This window comes from Pyrgilauda ruficollis, unplaced genomic scaffold, assembly GCF_017590135.1.
Source record: "Pyrgilauda ruficollis isolate IOZ18807 unplaced genomic scaffold, ASM1759013v1 scaffold117, whole genome shotgun sequence".
Lineage (NCBI taxonomy): Eukaryota > Metazoa > Chordata > Aves > Passeriformes > Passeridae > Pyrgilauda > Pyrgilauda ruficollis.
The window spans coordinates 1320634-1338101 of record NW_024509988.1 but is presented as its reverse complement, the minus strand read 5'-3'; the positions used below and the strand labels follow the sequence as shown (position 1 = coordinate 1338101).

General features: G+C 53.4%; 1 protein-coding gene across 2 annotated transcripts in view; it reads left to right on the top strand.

The window, feature by feature from the left end:
• Positions 1–511: 511 nt before the first annotated feature.
• The window catches only part of ACSF3 (acyl-CoA synthetase family member 3), a 51110-nt gene continuing 34153 nt past the window's right edge, over positions 512–17468 (top strand). Inside the window, exons 1-5 of one of the 2 annotated variants that reach the window (XM_041484142.1) lie at positions 512–725; positions 2943–3667; positions 5070–5225; positions 14907–15061; positions 15499–15644. In XM_041484142.1, coding sequence (XP_041340076.1) covers positions 719–725; positions 2943–3667; positions 5070–5225; positions 14907–15061; positions 15499–15644 — 1189 coding nt within the window. In that variant the 5' untranslated portion in view covers positions 512–718. The remainder of the gene's footprint in view (positions 726–2942; positions 3668–5069; positions 5226–14906; positions 15062–15498; positions 15645–17468) is intronic. The other variant, XM_041484150.1, reaches the window with a different exon arrangement.

Genomic DNA, 17468 nt, shown 5'->3' with positions numbered 1-17468 from the left:
GTGCCATGTGCCCTGTGCCCTGTGCCACCGCGGGACCTCTGTGTGTCCCCACATGGCTGTGTGACCCCAAGATAGCAGTGTGTGTGTCCCCAGGGTGGCTGTGTGTCCCCACGGTGTCTGTGCGTCTCTGGGATCTCTGTGCCCCGCTGGGATGCCCATGTGTGAATGTTCCCCGAGTCCAGGCCATGCCTGCCCCTTGCCCAAATCCCAAATCCCCAAATTCCCCAGACGAGGCCCATGGCCCCGGGACCCGCAGGGCAGAGCTGGAGCTCCATGACGCCACACCCGCCCGCCATGACATCCGAGGACAGCGGTGACACTCCGGGGGGCTGCAGGCACACTCAGCCCCGCGGAGCCCCGGCCCCGTCCCCCGTGGGCGTTTTGGGGCCAAATCCCCACAAATCAGGCGCGGCGTGGCGGAACATTAGTGCGCGGAACGTTCGAGTCGCGGCGCCGCGTTCCCGCCGGAGCTGTTCGCGGCCGGACCGGTCCCCCGGCGGCAGGTGAGGCCCCGCGGGGCTGCGGGAGGCGGCGGGGCCGGGGGGGCCCCGGGACGGCCCCGGGATGTCCCAAAGCCGGGGCCAGCCGGGGCCTGCTGCCGTCGGCCCGCTGCGCTCGGAGCGGCCCTCCTTCCCCGCGGGAGCCGCTGGCTGCGGGGCCTGCGGCGGGGCCGGCCCCGGTACCGTACTGGGAGGCTCGGCGCCTTCCCTGCTCCGGGATGTGCCGTGAGTAGGCCGCGGGCAGAGAGCTGCAGGGAGGGAATGCGCTCCGGTGTGGGCAGGATAAAGCCCTGTGAGGGTGGGCAGGCCCTGGCACAGGTGCCCAGAGCAGCTGTGGCTGCCCCTGGATCCCTGGCAGTGCCCAAGGCCAGGCTGGACAGGGCTGGGAGCACCTGGGACAGTGGGAGGTGGGACTGGATGGGCTTTAAAGTCCCTTCCAATCCAAACCTTTCCCCGTTTTTTGCTTTGTGAGAAGGGAAGAACAGTCAGCATTTCAGGCATTATTTGATGCCTTTTCTATTCTCTTAGTTACTTTATGATTTTCTAATAAAGTATTTTAGTGATTTTCTAGGAATGCAGTATTATCTCCGTTGTAGAAACAGCCAGGAATCCCTTTGTGTTCCCATGCCTGTAAAGGAGGAAAGGCTGGAATCCTGCAGGTCAGGCTCACCCTACACAGTCACAGCTGGAGCCATGATTATTACATTCTTCCTGTAATAACTCACTTTGGAACAGCTCAGAGTAACTCCAAGGATCATTTTACTCCGTTTTATGTGCTTTGTGCTCAGAAAGTGCAGAGGGAGATGCACAAGGTGTCCAGAGCTGTGCAGTGGGTCAGCTCCCAGTTTGCACTGGTTTTGTTGTGCTGGGAGCTGGGGAGAGCCCTCCAGCTGTTTTGAGATCTTCAGCCTTAGGAGGAGGAGGAGGAGGGCTTGGATTTTCCCTTCCAGGGGGATTTGAACCTTCCTTTCCAAGGCAGCAGAGCCACATCTCTGCCCTGCCCTCACCTTCCCCTGGGATCCAGGGACAAACTTTGTTTCCAGGTGTGCCGTGCTGGAGTTTGTGGCACCAGTGATCCCTGAGCAGCAGGAGGGGATGGCAGACAGCCCCTGGATTTACTCCACATGTCTGCAGCCTGGCCTGGCTGGAGGTGCTGCTTGAATTGCTCCATTAAACACAGACTGCTGGGAACGGGGTTATTTCATTTTTGGAAGGAGCTGGAGGAACAGTGAGAGCTCTGAGAGCATCAGCCACGCTGGTCCTGGCAAAACCAGCTCCCAGTTGGTGCCCCTCATCATGCTCAGGGCATTGACACCTTGCCATGGCCACAGGTTCAGTTCAGGGTGTGAATTAGGTCGGGTTTTTGCATTTCAGGCTCTCCAGAGCAATGCAAAGATGTCACACGAGCTCTGCCTTGAGCTGCTTTGTTTTTTTCCATGCTGGTGGCAAATGTCAGGAGTTCCCACGCTCAGCCCGCTCTGGGGCTGCAGCCTCTCTGCTCCCCCAGATGTTTCCACCCCAAATCACCAGCTTGTTTTGCAGAAGCAGAAATTGAGGTTGATTTGCAAAAGAAAACCTGAGCAGGGCCAGTGTCTGGGTGGGGAAATGCTCCGAAGGTGGAGGGGAGAGACCGCAGGGCTGACGGAAAAGAAACTTGCGCAGCCTGAGCTGGGGCAGCCCTACAGCTCTGCCCTGGGGACCTGCTGGGCTGGATCCCCTTTGTTCCAGCTCCTCCCCGCACTGGGAAGCTGGGCTGGGAGGCTCTTGGAGCTGAGCTGCTCCACTAATAGGCATTTATCAAAAAAAAAAAAAAAAAGGGAAAAGTCAGGTTGTTATTGGCGGCATCAGGGAAGTGTCACGGACGCTCGCGGAGAGTGAGAGCTTGTTATCCTTTGGCTGCTTCCTCTTGTCATGGAACCTCTCTGGGGATGTTTTGGTGCTGATTGGATTCTGTGCAGCAAATCCCTCTCTCTGCTGCCACAGCCCTGTCCTCTCCTCTCTGCTCTCTGTTGCTGTGTGGACAGGGTGCTCCAGGCTGTGCAGAGGGTTTAGGATTTTTCACGGAATCGTGGAATGGCTTGGCTTGGAAAGGACCTTAAAGCCCATCTCATTTCACCCCCTGCCTGCCAGCAGCCTGGGACACTGGAAGGTGTCAGGGGGTGGAACTGGCTGGGCTCTGAGGTCCCTTCCAACCCAAACCATTCTGGGATTCTGTGAAAGCTTGTTCATCATTTAAACTAGCTGGATTTTAAGGGCTGTGCCTCCTGTTACATCGTGGCAGGACCCAGGGATGCTCAGGCTGCCCAGGATGTGGCACTATGAGGCCCGGACATAAATAATACAGTGGATATTATTCAAATGAGGGCTGCCACTTTGCCTGGGTGGGAATAACCCCCTGGGTAATCCCTGCCTCTGCTGATCTGCCATCATTGCTTCTTGCAGAGTCTCTCCAGCGTGGCCGTGCTGGCAGGATGCTGCTCCCCCTGCTCTTCCCCCAGCTGTGCCGGCCCCTCCGCTGCCTCCTGCGGGACCTGTCCCGCTGCACACGGGATGGGAGGAGGGCTGGCTGTCCCCACAGGGCCCTGCACACAGCCTGGGCCACCTGCAGCAGCGACATCACCCCTGTGTTCACCAGGGCCCTGGCTTTTGGGGACAAAGTGGCCATCGTTGACCAGAACGGGGAGCACACGTACAGGGAGCTGCTGAGCCGGAGCCTCCGCCTGTCCCAGGAGATCTGCAGGCTCCTGCAGTGCCCCAGCAGGGACCTGAAGGAAGAGAGGATCTCGTTTCTGTGCCCCAACGATGCCTCCTACGTGGTGGCCCAGTGGGCTTCGTGGATGAGCGGGGCCATAGCGGTGCCCCTGTACAGGAAGCACCCGCTGCCCGAGCTGGAGTACGTGATCCAGGACTCCCAGAGCGCCCTGCTCATCGCCGCCGACGAGTTCCTGGGCAAAATAACCCCCAGTGCCCAGAAAGTGGGAGTCCCTGTGCTGCCACTCCCCAGGCCTGGTGGTGGTGGTGGATCCACGAGCCCTGCAGCCACGGAGGAGGGGCCCTTGCCAAGCTGTTCCTCGTGGAAGGACAGAGGAGCCATGATCATCTACACCAGCGGGACCACGGGGAGGCCCAAGGGTGTCCTCAGCACCCACGAGAACGTGCAGGCTGTGGTGAGTGCTGCTGCCCCCCTGCCAGGCTTGTGCCAAGCTACAAAGTCGTGGAATCTGGAGGGGATTTGGGCTTGCAAACACCTTTCCACTGCCAAATTCCTGCTGAGAGCTGTGGGGCAGCAGCTCTGGAATCCTCCACGCGTGGAAGGTGAGCACACAGCAGTGTGTGAGGCTCTCAGCCTTGGCCTGTTCGTGCTGCAGCTGCATCCTGAGGCAGTTGGATTCTCCTCCCTGCTTTCCTGGAAAGCAGAATGGATGAGACCTGTTGTAAAAAAACTGATTCTTTGCAGTTTGCTTTTCTGCCCTCTGACTAGGGGAGAATCTTTGCTCCTAATTGGAAAATATCTTAGCCCAGCCCAGTGCTGTGTGAAGCCTGTGCATTATTCAGCTCTGTATCCCCAAGGCAAAAAAAATCCATTAGCTCTCAGAGCCAAAAGGAATTAAAAGTTTGAATAAGCCTGCTGACTGCCTCACCACTTGGTTATCAGTGCCTGCAACTGCCAGACTGCTGCCATTAGGGAAGGAGGGCAGGGAGTGCAGGGGTGCCTCGAGAGCTGCTCGGGGTGCTCGGGTCCTGCAGGGTCCCAACAGGAATGAAAGCCTTGATGGATGGAGCCAGGGCTTGGCTATATTGGGCAAAGAATCTGTTCCCTCACAAACATGCTGATTATTTGGGGGGTGGCCTGAGCAGTCCCCATCCTTTGTGCTGTTCTGCAGGAAGCCTAAAAGATGCTTGCTGTCCTGTGGAAGAGGGTTGTGAGAGACACGACCAAATTCCACTGCTCAGATGCTTTTCTTATTTTTAGGTGGCTGGAAATAAGCTTTGCAGTTGCCAGCACTGGGCTCTGAAGGGCATTGTTGACCCAGAAACCTGATAATTATCCCTTCAGATAATTATCCCTTCAGAGCAGAGTGTTTTGGAAGCTTGATGCTCTCATAATTTTTACTAACATGAAACCTGCTTTCTGTTTATCAGCAATTTCCTGCTCCTACTGATTATCCCTTACAGGTGCTAAAAGCCTGATGTCATCAGTGTCCTAAGTATGGCAACAGAATTCTGGGAAAATTAGCTTTTTGATTACTATTTCTGCCAAATGTGCATGTGCAGCAGTAGATTAATATTTTTGTATGTCCTACTTAAAATCATTGTTGATACTTCTCAGTAACGAGGAAGGGCTTTGCTGATTTTAAGACACATCCTGATAGGATGCTGAAGGTGTTCCTCTTGTGTTCTGTTCTGTTGTGGTGAGAATTTTTCTCCTGCTGATCCTGAAGGGAAGATTTTTGTGCCCAGGCAGGCCTGGCATTCTTGCCAAGGAATTTAGGGCTTGAATACCTCAGGGATACCTCGGGAAAATCTTCCCTCCTGCCCTAAGGCCACGCTGTTTGTTTTCTTCTGCAGACCACGGGGCTGGTTGAGAAGTGGGAGTGGAAGAAGGAGGATGTGATCCTGCATGTGCTGCCTCTGCACCACGTCCACGGGGTGATCAACAAGCTGCTGTGCCCGCTGTGGGTGGGAGCCACGTGCGTCATGTTCCCGGAATTCAGCGCGCACGCGGTGAGCCCAGGGGAGACCCAGCAGCAGCACCCGGGCAGTGCGCTCACAGCAGCTCTGGGAATGAGTTCCTAAGGAATTCCAGCCCCTTTAGGCACTGGCTGTGGGTGGTTCACTGCAAAGGGAGTTGGTTGGGTGCTCAGCCCGGGGTACGTGTGCTCTTCCAGAGGGCGCAGCTCGTGTAAGCGTGGTGTTGGAATGGGAATGCTGCACTGCCCCTCCCAGCCCTGGGCTGGGGTCTGCCTGGGGGTGGGTGGACCCTGCTGTGCCCACTGAGAGTGTTTCCATCCAGAATTGAGGTTGTGGATTTTTTTTTGCTGCCAGGAATGGTGGAAATACTGTTTTTTTTCTTCTGTGTTAGTGGTGTGCTGCTTGCTGAATTCTTTAGTGACTTGCATTTCTCAGAATCCCCATAATACTGAGGCTGGAAAAGACCTCCAAGGTCACCAAGTCCACCCTGTGTTCTATTCCTGCTTTGTCACCCAGCCCACAGCACTGAGTGCCAGGTCCTGTCATTCCTTGGACATCTCCAGGGATAGGGGCTCCATCACCTCTCTGGGCAGCCCCTTCCAAATTTTCCCCTTCCAGTCCTACATCCTTAGTGTTTTGTATTGCACTACATGATAGAACACAGCCTTTGGAGTTTTTTGCAGCCCAGGTAAAGGAAACCTGTTTTTCCTCACTTACATGAAAAGATGGCTCTTCCTCTGTGGAGAAACAAGGGTTAAAAGAGCTTGTCAGGTTGGACTCAGTGATGTGAGAGAGAGTTTCCAGATCCAGACTTTCTTGCAGCTTTTAGGAAAAGTGTCAGGAGGGAAACCTTACTGGAATGATGCTGTTAAAATGTTGTTTTCTATCTGAGCCAGGAAACACCAGTGCCAGTGTTCTGCTTCTCCTTTGTTCCCTGCGGCAGTGGCACACCATGGGGAGGAGGGGAAGGGACAGGCAGCAGTAAAGGTGGAACAGCTTCTACATTTCCCAGCCCCTAGGATGGAGAACTGTCCATCCACATCTCCCAGTGTCCTGGGTGGTGTCTGCAGTGTCACTGTTAAGGGACAGCTGGATTTTCAGGTGCTGCTGCTGCTCAGAGCAGAAAGGAAACAGAGGTGTGTTGTCACTGCAGAGCTCCCTGGGAAACCAGAGGAGCCTGTGCTGGGTAACTGCCCAGGCTGCTCTCCCTGGCTGTGCTTACCCACGTGCTGGGAAGGCTTGTCCCATGGGAAGGACAAAGTGCACAGGTGTGGGATACACCTGGAAGCTCTGGCTGTGCTGCCAGGTGAGGGCGGGCCCAGCTCTGACCGGAGCGACCGCAGGGTTGGGTGATTCTTCATGGCTCATTTCTGCTTCTCAAAGCAGCAGCCACAGAAAATGCACACTTCCCTTTTGTGTCAGGGGGCTCTGACACCTGAGCACTGATCCTTTTTGGGGGGACAGCCCCGGAATCTCAGCAGGGCAGCTCTGAATTTCCAGAGTAAATAGGGAGGATGCTGTGGTAGAAGGCAGGAAGGTCCCTGGCTGCCATAGCTTGTGCTTTCACCCCAGTGATTGCTGCCAAATTGTCCTCCCCGCCGTTAGGGTGACCCCAGAGGCTCGGGGTGCAGCAGGGCTGTGCTGGAGCGGCGCTGGAGGTGCCGCTGAGAGGCTGGAGCAGAGCCTCTGGAGGGCGCGGTGCTCCACGTCCTGCGCCACCGGTGATTGATGCTCCCTCGCACCCTTGCGTTTTCCTCTGCTCTCTGCCCACATCTGCGAATCAATGAGCTGACGTTGAGGGATGGGATGGGGATCGGGGGAGCGGGACCCCCCTCCTGCCTGCTCTGATCAAAGCTCTCCCCAGATGTGACACCGGGGACAGCGCCGGGAGCGGCCGCTTGACCCTGGAGCTGAACTTGGGCGCGGCGGGCGCCGGGCGGGGCTCTGGGGTGCGCGGGGGTCTGGAGGACGGCATTTCCTTCTCTGGTTTCTTTTATTCCCGTTATTTTTCCGAGGGCCTCCCGTGGGAGCTGCGAGTGGTTTGATCGACACTCCAAAGCGAGCACGGGAGGGTAAATAAGGCTTTCTCCTGGAGTTTATTGCAAGCTGCCTTTCAGTTCCACTCTATTTTCACCAGCTGTTTACAAAGTGCCCTTTGCTACTGCAATCAGCTTGCAGCAAAGCAGCAGTGGAGGATTTTGCCAAAGGAGCCCGAGTTTTGCTGTGTGCTTTTTTTCCTTGGCTGCACCTTGAGAAAGCAGCCAATTATAGTGTGATATAAAGAAACTCGACTGGCAGCTAAAACACTTGACAGGCTGATCAAAACAAGGCGAGGAACTTACTCTCAACCTGCTGCAGACATATTTAGCCTTGAGTGATACTGGCAAAGGTTCAAGAGAAACCGCAGCAGCACGCCCGATGTGTGTTTGGTTTCTAATCACTAACACTTCATTATACAAAATAAATACTTTATTATTACAGTGTTTATTAAATTACATAATTTGCGGCGTGCCTTATAGTCGTGGATACAGATGGCAGTCTGGTTTTGGTGGTGGGAATAATGCTCTTTTTTTTTTTTTTTTTTTTTTTTTTCCATGAGAAGACATTCCCAGCCCCAGACCACAGCTTGCTTGTCATTCCCCGCCGTGCAGGGGTAGGAGGTGGCAGCTTTCAGACCTTTACGTCTGTTTTTGGGAGCTGTCCAAGGAAAGGTTAAAAATCAGGACTGTGGAGTAGCCCTGGTGTCCTGACCAACATCCTGCTTCTCACTAAAACAGCATCTGATGTCTGTGGCTACTGCTGAGGCCACGACAACTCATTAAAGTGTGCTGAGGTGCCTCAAGCGTGAAAGTTGCTGCATAAAATCAGATTCTTTTTATTAAATGAGGACATCCATTACGCTGCACTAGCTACTGTACATGTTATAATTCACTTTATAGCACCATCTGTTAAGACTGTCTTGCTTAAGCTTTTTGTAGCATTTTTTTATTGCAAGTTATTAAAAAATATGGCTGCATCTATTAATCATTTATTAATAAAGGGGTTATAAATGGACCCTTGGTTTCCAGAATTAGTCGACTCGTACGTGATGTACTGAGTGCTCTGGTGCTCGTGCTCCTCGGGGTGCAGTGTCTCCACTGGGAGCCCCTGGGAGCACATCCAGTGCTCCTGTCTGTGCTTCTGGGCTTGGGATTGGCAGGGATGGCTGTGAGGGAGACTTCAGCACAGGTGGGTGGGGAGCAGGCAGGAGAGGCCGCGGGATGTTCTGCCAGCAGCTGCGTGGGGCATGGCTGGCTGTGATGTTACTGGTTTGTTGTTTCATTGGTTTTCAAGGGTGAGAAGTGCGAGGGCAGAAACCTCTGGAGCCAGAGCAAGCTGCAGCCTCAGCATCCCTGTGTGATCCTCCCTCCATATCCTGCTCCCAGGCTGGCTGAGTTTACTCTTCCAGCTGTACTGTTACTGTTTGTGTTTCTCAGCTGCTGCTGACCTGTCCCAGATGCTGCAGTAGGAATTTCTTGTCCAGGAGTAGGGATTTTAAAGATGCTGTGTTTGTACAAATTTTGTGCACTTTGGTGATAGAGGTGAAGAGGTGAATGTCTGTTAAGGAAGGAGTGCAGGGTGAGCCTTCTCCTCCTGGCCAAGTGCTTTTGGAAGGCTTTGAGCATCAGGGCTTGCACCAAGCACCCTCTGGAGCATCCATTCCCAGTCACTGTCTCCCTCCATCTCTCTCCTTGCATCAGTTCAGGCACAGCTTGTGGTGGGACTGTTGCTTCATGGAAATGTCAGTGAGTCTGGAGAGACAGGCCTGGGGAAGCCAAATGTCCCCTGTGCTTGCTGTGACAGTCACACACTGGTGTCCCCATTCCAGACCAGGCACTCCTTGGACAGGACCATTTTGGAGCAAGTGGTGAGGTCACTGTCTGGTTTACAGGATCCTCTGCTGTGGTTTTTGGACAGAGAGGATGCATTTTGGGCTTGAACAACAGGAAGAGCTTGTCTTTGCCTTGGACACCCCTGATCTTGCCTTGAAGGGAAGATGTTCTAATGGCAAAAGGTTCCCTGTCAGCTCTCTGCATTGATAAACACGAGAGCAGATCCTGGGAGTCTTCCAGCCTCTTGTGCAGAGTGGGAAATAAGAGTACTGAAGAACCTGAAGGAAGAAACTTGCTGTGCTGAGTGATGGGAGAAGCTGATGGAAATCTCCACTCCGGGTGACCCAGTTGTGGCGTGTGCTGCCCGCTCGGCTCTGCTGGGCAGGTTTGAGCTGTGATGTGCTGCCTGTGCACTGACAGCCCTGGCTGTGCCCTGCAACCCCTTCCATGATAAATATGCCAAGATGCAGATTTCCTGCCCTGCAGTTCCAGGAGCTGCTGTTTCAGTGCCAGCCTTGCTGTGTGTCTGACTTAAGGTGCTCCGAGGATCAAGCCCTCTAAAAACCATGCCCTGTTTTACAATGTCACACTCAAAGCATCAAAATAATCTTGTTTGGACCCTTCTTTCTAGGGAAATAGGAATGTTGTGTGCCCAAAGGTGGTGTGTGATTCAGAACAAGCTTTTCCTGGTGTTCTGTCCCCCGTGGCACCTTTTCCCCGTGGTAGGAGGGAGCCGCAGACCTGGCACAGGATGAGTGGGAGGTGTTGCTCCAGGGTGCTGCTGCATCATGTGCTCACAGCCCTGAATTCCTGAAGGCCAGGGCTGTATCTGGGAGCAAACTTTGTCCTTGTCACTGGTGTTGTCTGTGTGAGCCAGGCTGGGCTGGGTGCTGGGGCTGTCTACCTTGGCTGGGCTGCACAGGGAGATCCAGGGCTCAGCAGTCGCTGTTGCCTCCGGGAAGGAGAAGCGTGCACTGCGCTGAGCCTCTCCCCTGGATCTGTCACTTCTGCAAACATCACTCTGGGCAGCTCTTTTGGTTTATTTTTAAAAGAAAAGCAAATCCAAGCAGAGGAGCCTGAGCTCCAATATCCAGGCACGCTGGGGATCGCGGCCCCCATCCAGTTTCAGCTGGAGAGAGGCTGAAAGTCTTTTCATCTGTTAATGGGAGGCTTCAGAGGAGTAATTTTATTTCAGACTCAAAGAGGAGTCGGTGGAGGGAGGAGCAGGTCACTAGTGAATGGATTATGTTTGATCACTTCTCACAGACCTGGCTTTAAAAAGTTAGAGGTTTTCTTTCCCATCTCCCCAGATCTGCCGTCTGTCCTCAGCATCTGTTCCCAAGTAATGGCTTTTGATGTGTGTGGGGAAATATAAAAAATGGAACCAGAGCCTGTCATATTTACTTATATTTCCAGGTCCCAGGGAAAGCACTTGCTCCTTTCAGTATGCCTCCAGCATAGGAAGGGTTTAAAAGCTTCAGCCTGGAATGCAGAGGGGCCATCAAACTGTGCTGATGAATAAATGATTAAAACCAGAGTCGCACAGAGCGCAAACAGTTTGGGGTTACAACAAACATGAGACGAAGCCACCGAGGGCCTGATTTCTCTTTGAAGAGAAGAATGTTTCTCTCTCTCTGCATATTGGTCGTGAAGTGTTGGAGGCTCAGTCCCTGGGAGAGAGCAGAGCTCCCCTTGGTGCTCTCCTATCTTATGTGATAAGATCCATAAGATCTCCATCTGCTTTTTTGAGATAATTTGGTGTTGGATGTGTGTGCGTGGTCCTGCAGTCCCTTGGCTGCTGCTGTTGAGTTACAGGAGCTTCCCACCCTTGTGTTTGGCACAGGATCTCACCAAACAAGCAGCTGCTTTGGCCACAGTCCTGTTGCTTCCACAGACATTCCAAAAATCACCGGCATCCCTTTTCCTCGATGGTGCTTCGCACGTGGCAGCAGTCAGTGTTAAACACAGACTCATCTCCCCCAGCAAGAGGGAAGTAAAGGGCTGAGTTAACCTTGCATTAGAGGCATTGTTGTTTTTGAAAAGGTTTGAAAAGATTCAATTACAACTGAAAATGGCACAATAATTTTATAGAAGAGAGGAGCTGTTGTGTCTGTCAATAGAGGCTGCACCGCAGGCTGGCTGTGATCCGTTTGTGGGCTGATGGAAAAATCCATGCTGATATTTGCTTCCTTTACAGCTTGTAGTTCTTCTGACTGGTTTTGAGAATCTTCTATCAGGCAAAATTTTATGTGGTTTAGCACATAACTGGGTTTGCCACTGTTTCTTCTCCTTTTGCATAAGAAAATGCCCAGGTATTGGATTTGGTGTTTCTGGCTGGTTCAGGGCATTGCACATTTCCCCTCTCTAAAGGGAAATGTTGTTGCTTTTTCTCCTCTGTGCTCACATCTCTTCCTTCAGGTGATCTTAGCGGGTCTGAATGCTGGTTGGGAAGGTTGCTCTATGGACTGACCATCCTCACTCACCATCTGCGTGCTGGGAAAAATACGTGGGAAAAATCTCCCAGCTGTGCCTTGCTGTGCTTGTTTTGTACCCACTGGTGTCATTTTCTCCTTTTTTTTTCCCTTTAATGATGGCAAAATCCCACTGGCCAGCTCATGATATGCTTTTGAGCAGTGGGAGGGGAGGAAAATCAGGAATGTCACGCTGACAGGAAGGCTCTTGGGAACATTAGGTCTCCCACTTCTCTGCTGGCACAGGCAGCCCTGACCCAAAGCATTTGCTGCCATTACTGCTGGTGGGAAGTTCTATCCACTCTTGCTTTCTTGCAGTGAGAAACTTTTTGTTTCTAACCCTTGGTTATTTTAAAAGGAATCTTGATCCATCCCTGAGCATATTCCGTGGGAAGGCTGCTGCTGCCCTTCTTTGCAGAGCCTGGCAGCCCTGGCACACAGTGCCATGTTTGCTTCTGGAATCCATGGCTTTTTAAAAGCACTTGGAGGTATCAGTGACCAAAACAAAACAGAAGGCTGGGCTGCCAGTGCCCTGTGCACGGGGAATTAACGTGGTGACAGTGACAGTGGGATTACCCAGGGGATGGATGGTGCTGCTCCAGGCCCGGCGCTGTCGGAGGGTGCCGGGTGCTGCAAGGACAAAGCTGGCGCCTTGCACGGGATTGATTGATTGATTAGTGCCAGGTAACGAGGCTTTCCCAGATCCTTCTCTCAAAGCGTGCAGTTACAGTTAGAAGCCAGGAATAGCTGTTCCAGCTGGCTGGGCAGTGCCAAGCCCTCCGGCCAGCTTGGGCTGTGTGGAGCACTCGGAGCTGCCAGCTTTGTAGCACGGCTTAGTCCTGCTAAAACACATGGGAAGGATCCAGATTTGGCTGAGCAGGAGCAGAGCAGGTGGAGAGGTTTGGCTGTCAGCAGATCACCCCAGCAGCTGGTGGCACAAATCCAAAGGCAGCTGCTTATCCTCAGGAAGGGGCTGTTGCTGGGTGAGCTGGACTGACACGGAAAAGCTGCTCCTGTGGTTGCAGTGCAGGAGGGAGGATTTTGTCTAAGGCAGGAGTTGAGCAGGCACATGGGGACAGGGGATTCTGGGGTGCAAGGGAGACCTGCTCTGTTTAGATGGGTTTGGGGTTTTTCAGATCCAAAGTCACGTGACAAAAACTGCTGAATGGCCAGACTGGAAGTCTGCCTGTGCTCCCACAGCTGCTCGGGACTTGGGAAGGCAAAACAAAATCACACAGCAAGGATTGAACAACCCCTGAGCATCTGTTTCCCTTCAATCCCCTCGGCACTGTCCTGGTCCCTGCTTGCCATCACACGTCCCTCCCTGCCCACAGCAATGGCTCTGGGGAGCACCAGGCTGAGGAGAGCAGATCCATCCAGCCCTGGCTCTGGAGAGGTCCTTCTCCACCCTGCTGCCTAGAATGGGAAAGATACTGGGGAAAAAGGGGGCTAGGAAATGATGCCTTGGGTTTTAGCTTTTATGTTTTTCAGGTTCTTTGCTGCATGGTAGGTAACTCTGAAACTTCATATTAGGTTTAATAGGTTTTCTTCACAGGGTGGTTGGACAAAACAATCCCTTCCCAGCTGGAGAATCAAGGACAACCTTTCCCAAAAAGCACACACAACAGTGAAGGGAAGGGGGCAAGCCAGGGGGCTGAGACTTCATGAGCTGGAGCTGTAATTGGACAATTGAACCCAATATGTAGATGAACCAAAACTTACAAAAGTGTAAAAACTTGTGATTGGGATGCATCTTGGATTCAACCTGGCTATAGCCCTGGCCAGGCTCTTGTGCTGCCCAAGGTGTGTCCTTTTAAGGCCTTCCAGTGAATACTTATTGTGTCCATTTAGCTCTGTCTGATCTCTGTTCCAGACCAGCCTCCCAAGACATCAGTTCAAACACGGGGGAGGTTAGACCCCTGTAAATGCAATTTTACCTAATCTGGCTGGTAGGGATCTTGCTGGTAGGTGGGTTTCTGCAGGGCCTGAAATGTTCCCTCTCTGGACATACCACCCATCAGTGCAGGAAGTCACATCCCAGTTCTGCTTTCCTTTCCCAGGGCATCTTGCAGTGCTCGTGTCCCACCTGCCAGGGTGTGCAGTGGCTTTGCACCTTGTGCATTCATCTCTCCCCAGCGAGGGCCGTGCCTGGGCTGGGAGACAGGACAGTGCCTCTGTGTCCTGCTCTGTTAACCACAACCACCCGGTGCTGGGAGGGTTTTTTTAGGAGCTGATTGTTCTGGAGCAGCGGAGTGCAAGATGCGGGGGGAGGCGGCGCCGGCGCAGCCAAGGAGAAAGGGATGAAATGGAGCCGAGCGAGCAGAACGGAGGGAAGGGGCAGAGTGACAGCATGAAGGAGAATCCCTGGCTCACCTTCAATCAATCCCTGCCTGGCCTCGCTCGTGTGCAGCTGAGCGTGCGCGGGGAGCGCCGAGGCAGCGCTCGGTGTCAGGAGCTGTTAGGGAACACATTTGTCACCGGCAGGGCAGGGAGCGCAGCGCGGGGACAGAGGCGCCGTCAGGGGTTCTGAGTTATTGATGGCTTTGCCTCGCTCCTGCCTTGGGAAGAGCTCACCTGGCAGGGAGGGTGCTGAGGTGTGAGAAGAATGGCTCAGGTGTGACAGTTGTGCCTCTGGCCCGTGGTTGGCTGCGCATCCCTGAGGTGTCGTTGTCCACATCCCAGCAGAGCTGGCTGCTGGAATTTGCCCCCATTCGTAGTTCCCACAGGTCAGCAGGAGCTGCAGCTGAACATTATTCCCACAGGGAACATTCCTCTCAGGAAGAGTGTGGTTGGGGTAGTGGCCCTCCTGAAAAGCTGGTCTCCTGCTGCCCCTGCTGTACCTGTGCATTCTGATGGCTCCTCTGGGCTCGCCAGGGACACAGCTCTCTGTACCTCACCATTTTCATGAAGTCTCACTTCCATGCCTGATCTCCCTCTTCCCAGCTTTGCCTCAGAGGTTGAAGTCCATGGGCTCCAAGCTGTGTATTGTGTGTCAGGTGTGGGCTGTGTCTTTGCAAAAAGAGCTCCCATGCTTTGGAAAATGGGTGGCTTTGTGCAGCCTTTGAAGAGCTGTGCATGATAAGGGAATGAGCTGATTCTGCCACAGGCTTCCATCTTTGTGAGCAAATTCTTGGCTGCAGCGTGACAGGACAAACAAATGCCATTTCCATCACCTCCTGAGTGATGGTGGGTGGGGGATCCACTGCTGGGACAGGAGGTGAATGTTGTGCCTTGGGAAATAAGGGTGTGATGAAAGTTGGGAGCTTGTTTTGGACAGCGATGGGGGCACACAGCAGCTTCCAGCTGTACTCCCAAGAAATCTTAGATAGCACAGGTGTATTTTCATCCATGTGTGCTCCCTTCCTTCCTAGGTGTGGAAGAAGCTCCTGAGCTCCCAAGCTCCCCGAGTCAATGTGTTCATGGCAGTGCCCACCATCTATGCCAAGCTGATGGAATATTACGACGAGCATTTCACCCAGCCCCAGGTGCAGGACTTCGTGCGTGCCTTTTGCCAGGAGAACATCAGGTGGGTGAGCTGTGGGCAGGGGCTGCTGCTGGCTCGCTGGGTGCCCCAGGTTTTCCTTTCAACATCACCTCTTTCAGTGCTGGTTGTTGTGCTTTGGTGTCTCTGTGACAGGAACAAGGGTGACATTATTTAATTATGAGCCACTCTTGCATGGGAAAGCCAGAAGGGGCTTGTTGTGTGTCACCCTGTGTAACACATGGCTGAGGGCTTTGTCCTGCAGCCCAGGCTTGTACTCTAGAATCTCTTTGAAGAGGCTGTCCTGGTTAACTTAAACCCCATATAAGGCTGAGAATTTGAGGGACATCTTTGGTCGTGGTTAAAAGGATTTTGGGGCTGCAGGTCTTATGCAGAGCTTTTTGTGCCCCCGTATCAGGCTGCAAATTCCCTGGAGCAAAGGTGCTCTTGGATACTCCCTTACCTGGGCTTTTCCTGTGCAGGTTAATGGTGTCAGGCTCAGCAGCCCTGCCTGTGCCTGTCCTGGAGAAGTGGAAGAGCATCACGGGGCACACCTTGCTGGAGAGGTACGGGATGACTGAGATTGGGATGGCGCTTTCTAACCCTTTGCATGGAGCCCGTGTCCCAGGTAGGAGTCTGCAGGGGCTGCCCCCCTTTGGAGGCGTTTGCTGGGAGTGCTCTGGGGTGTTCTCTACACAAGAGTGAGGAGAGGCCACGCTAGGAACAAGGGTGCTGGGAATTGGCACTGGGGATTCAGGGCATGGATGTGTGGGAAGTGGTTGCTGGGTTTCCCAGGGATCATAGTTGTGTGTGCAGAGCTGGCAGTGGTGCCCACTGGCCTGACCAGGCTGGCACACTCCAGACTGATGCTCTATTACTTCCAAAATCTTAGTGAATTGAGGGAATGTTTCTTCAGCTCCTGCTGCCTGGAGTTGTATTTCTGGGTGGTGTCACACAGGATTCTCCACACAGCAGTGCTTGTCCAACCCATCAGTGCTGAACACTTAAAATAGGACGTCTGCTCACTCTTATTTTAGTGCCTGTTTCTTGCCTCTTCAGGAATTCAAAATTGTCACACCTCGCTGTACACTCTGGGCCTGTTCTCTCCTTGTCTTTCCCCCCCTTCTCTGAGCTACACTTTGTGATTCCTTTCCAGAGCTGTACTTTCTGGAACCTAGAAATAAATTGATCTGAGACATTGCAAATGTAAAATGCCCCCACTCTCCCTGTGGTTGGAGCGTGGCCATCTGTGTGCCCACCCTGTGCCACCTGCCTCCCCACAGGCTGTCTGTGCAGGCATGGCACCATATGCAGCCTCCTGGGGAACTGGTGTTACCCCAGAGGGGGTCCTGGGTGTCACAGCTTCCAACAGCACCCCAATCCCATGGGATGCAGGAGCTGGGTGCTGTAGGGTTGGCACAGGGAGAGGAGAAGCCAAAACTCCCCCTCGTTGACTCCTCAGCCTGGGAACAGCTTGAAGCACAAACTCTGTTTTACTTTTGCAGGGTAACTGTCATTCCCTCACCCCACCTCAGCCAGTTTTATCTTCTCCAGCAGCCCCATCCCTGCAGGCAGGAGAGGGAGGCAGGCAGGAGAAACAAGACTCCCATCTGCAGGAGCTCAAGCTGTGTGTGAGCCCCACACCCCAGGGTGATCATTGCACTGTCCCTGTGGTATATTTGCTTTTTATTGATTTTCATGAGGGAAAAGGAGTGGAGGCTCCAGAAATTTCCCAGGGGACTAAAAGAGAAAAGGAATAAGACTGAAAGTAGCATGGCAGTGCACAAGCTGGCACCCAGAAGGGCAGCTCCTGCCCCAGAGCTGGTGGCTGTGCTCCTGAAGCATCATCCCTGTGGATCCTGGGGTCTGCAGGACAAATCCTCTTGTGCAGCCAAAGGAGAGGGGCTGGGGACTGTCACTCCAGCCCCATCCAGGGGCTCCTGCAGCCCCAAGGGGAGAGAAGTGTCTCACAAAGGTGAGGATCAGCAAGAAACCCTACAGAAAGGAGGCTATAATTGAATAGGCTTGATTAATTTATTTCAGGAAGTGTCAGCTGGGAAGCAGATGGGTGAAGCTGAGGCATAATTTACTGGAGCTGTGAAAAAGCTTTTGATCTAGTGCCCTGTTGGAGGCTGGGTAGGAGGTCACCAGGTACCACAGAGATCCCAGAGGCAGCTGATGGTGGGCTGGGAACAGGGGACATCTGCCAGAGGATCTCTCCTGGAGTGGGAGCAGCACATGTCCTTCTCCCCTGCTTTGACCTGTTGGAGTGAGCCCAGAGGAGGGATGGAGCACCTCTGCTGAGAGAATTGGGATTGTTCAGCCTGGAGAAGAGAGGGCTTTGGGGTGACCTAATTGTGGCTTTCCAGTTCCTGAAAGGACCTACAAGGAAGATGGAGTGGGACTTTGGACAAGGGCCTGGAGTGACAAGACAAGGGGGAATGGCTTCACA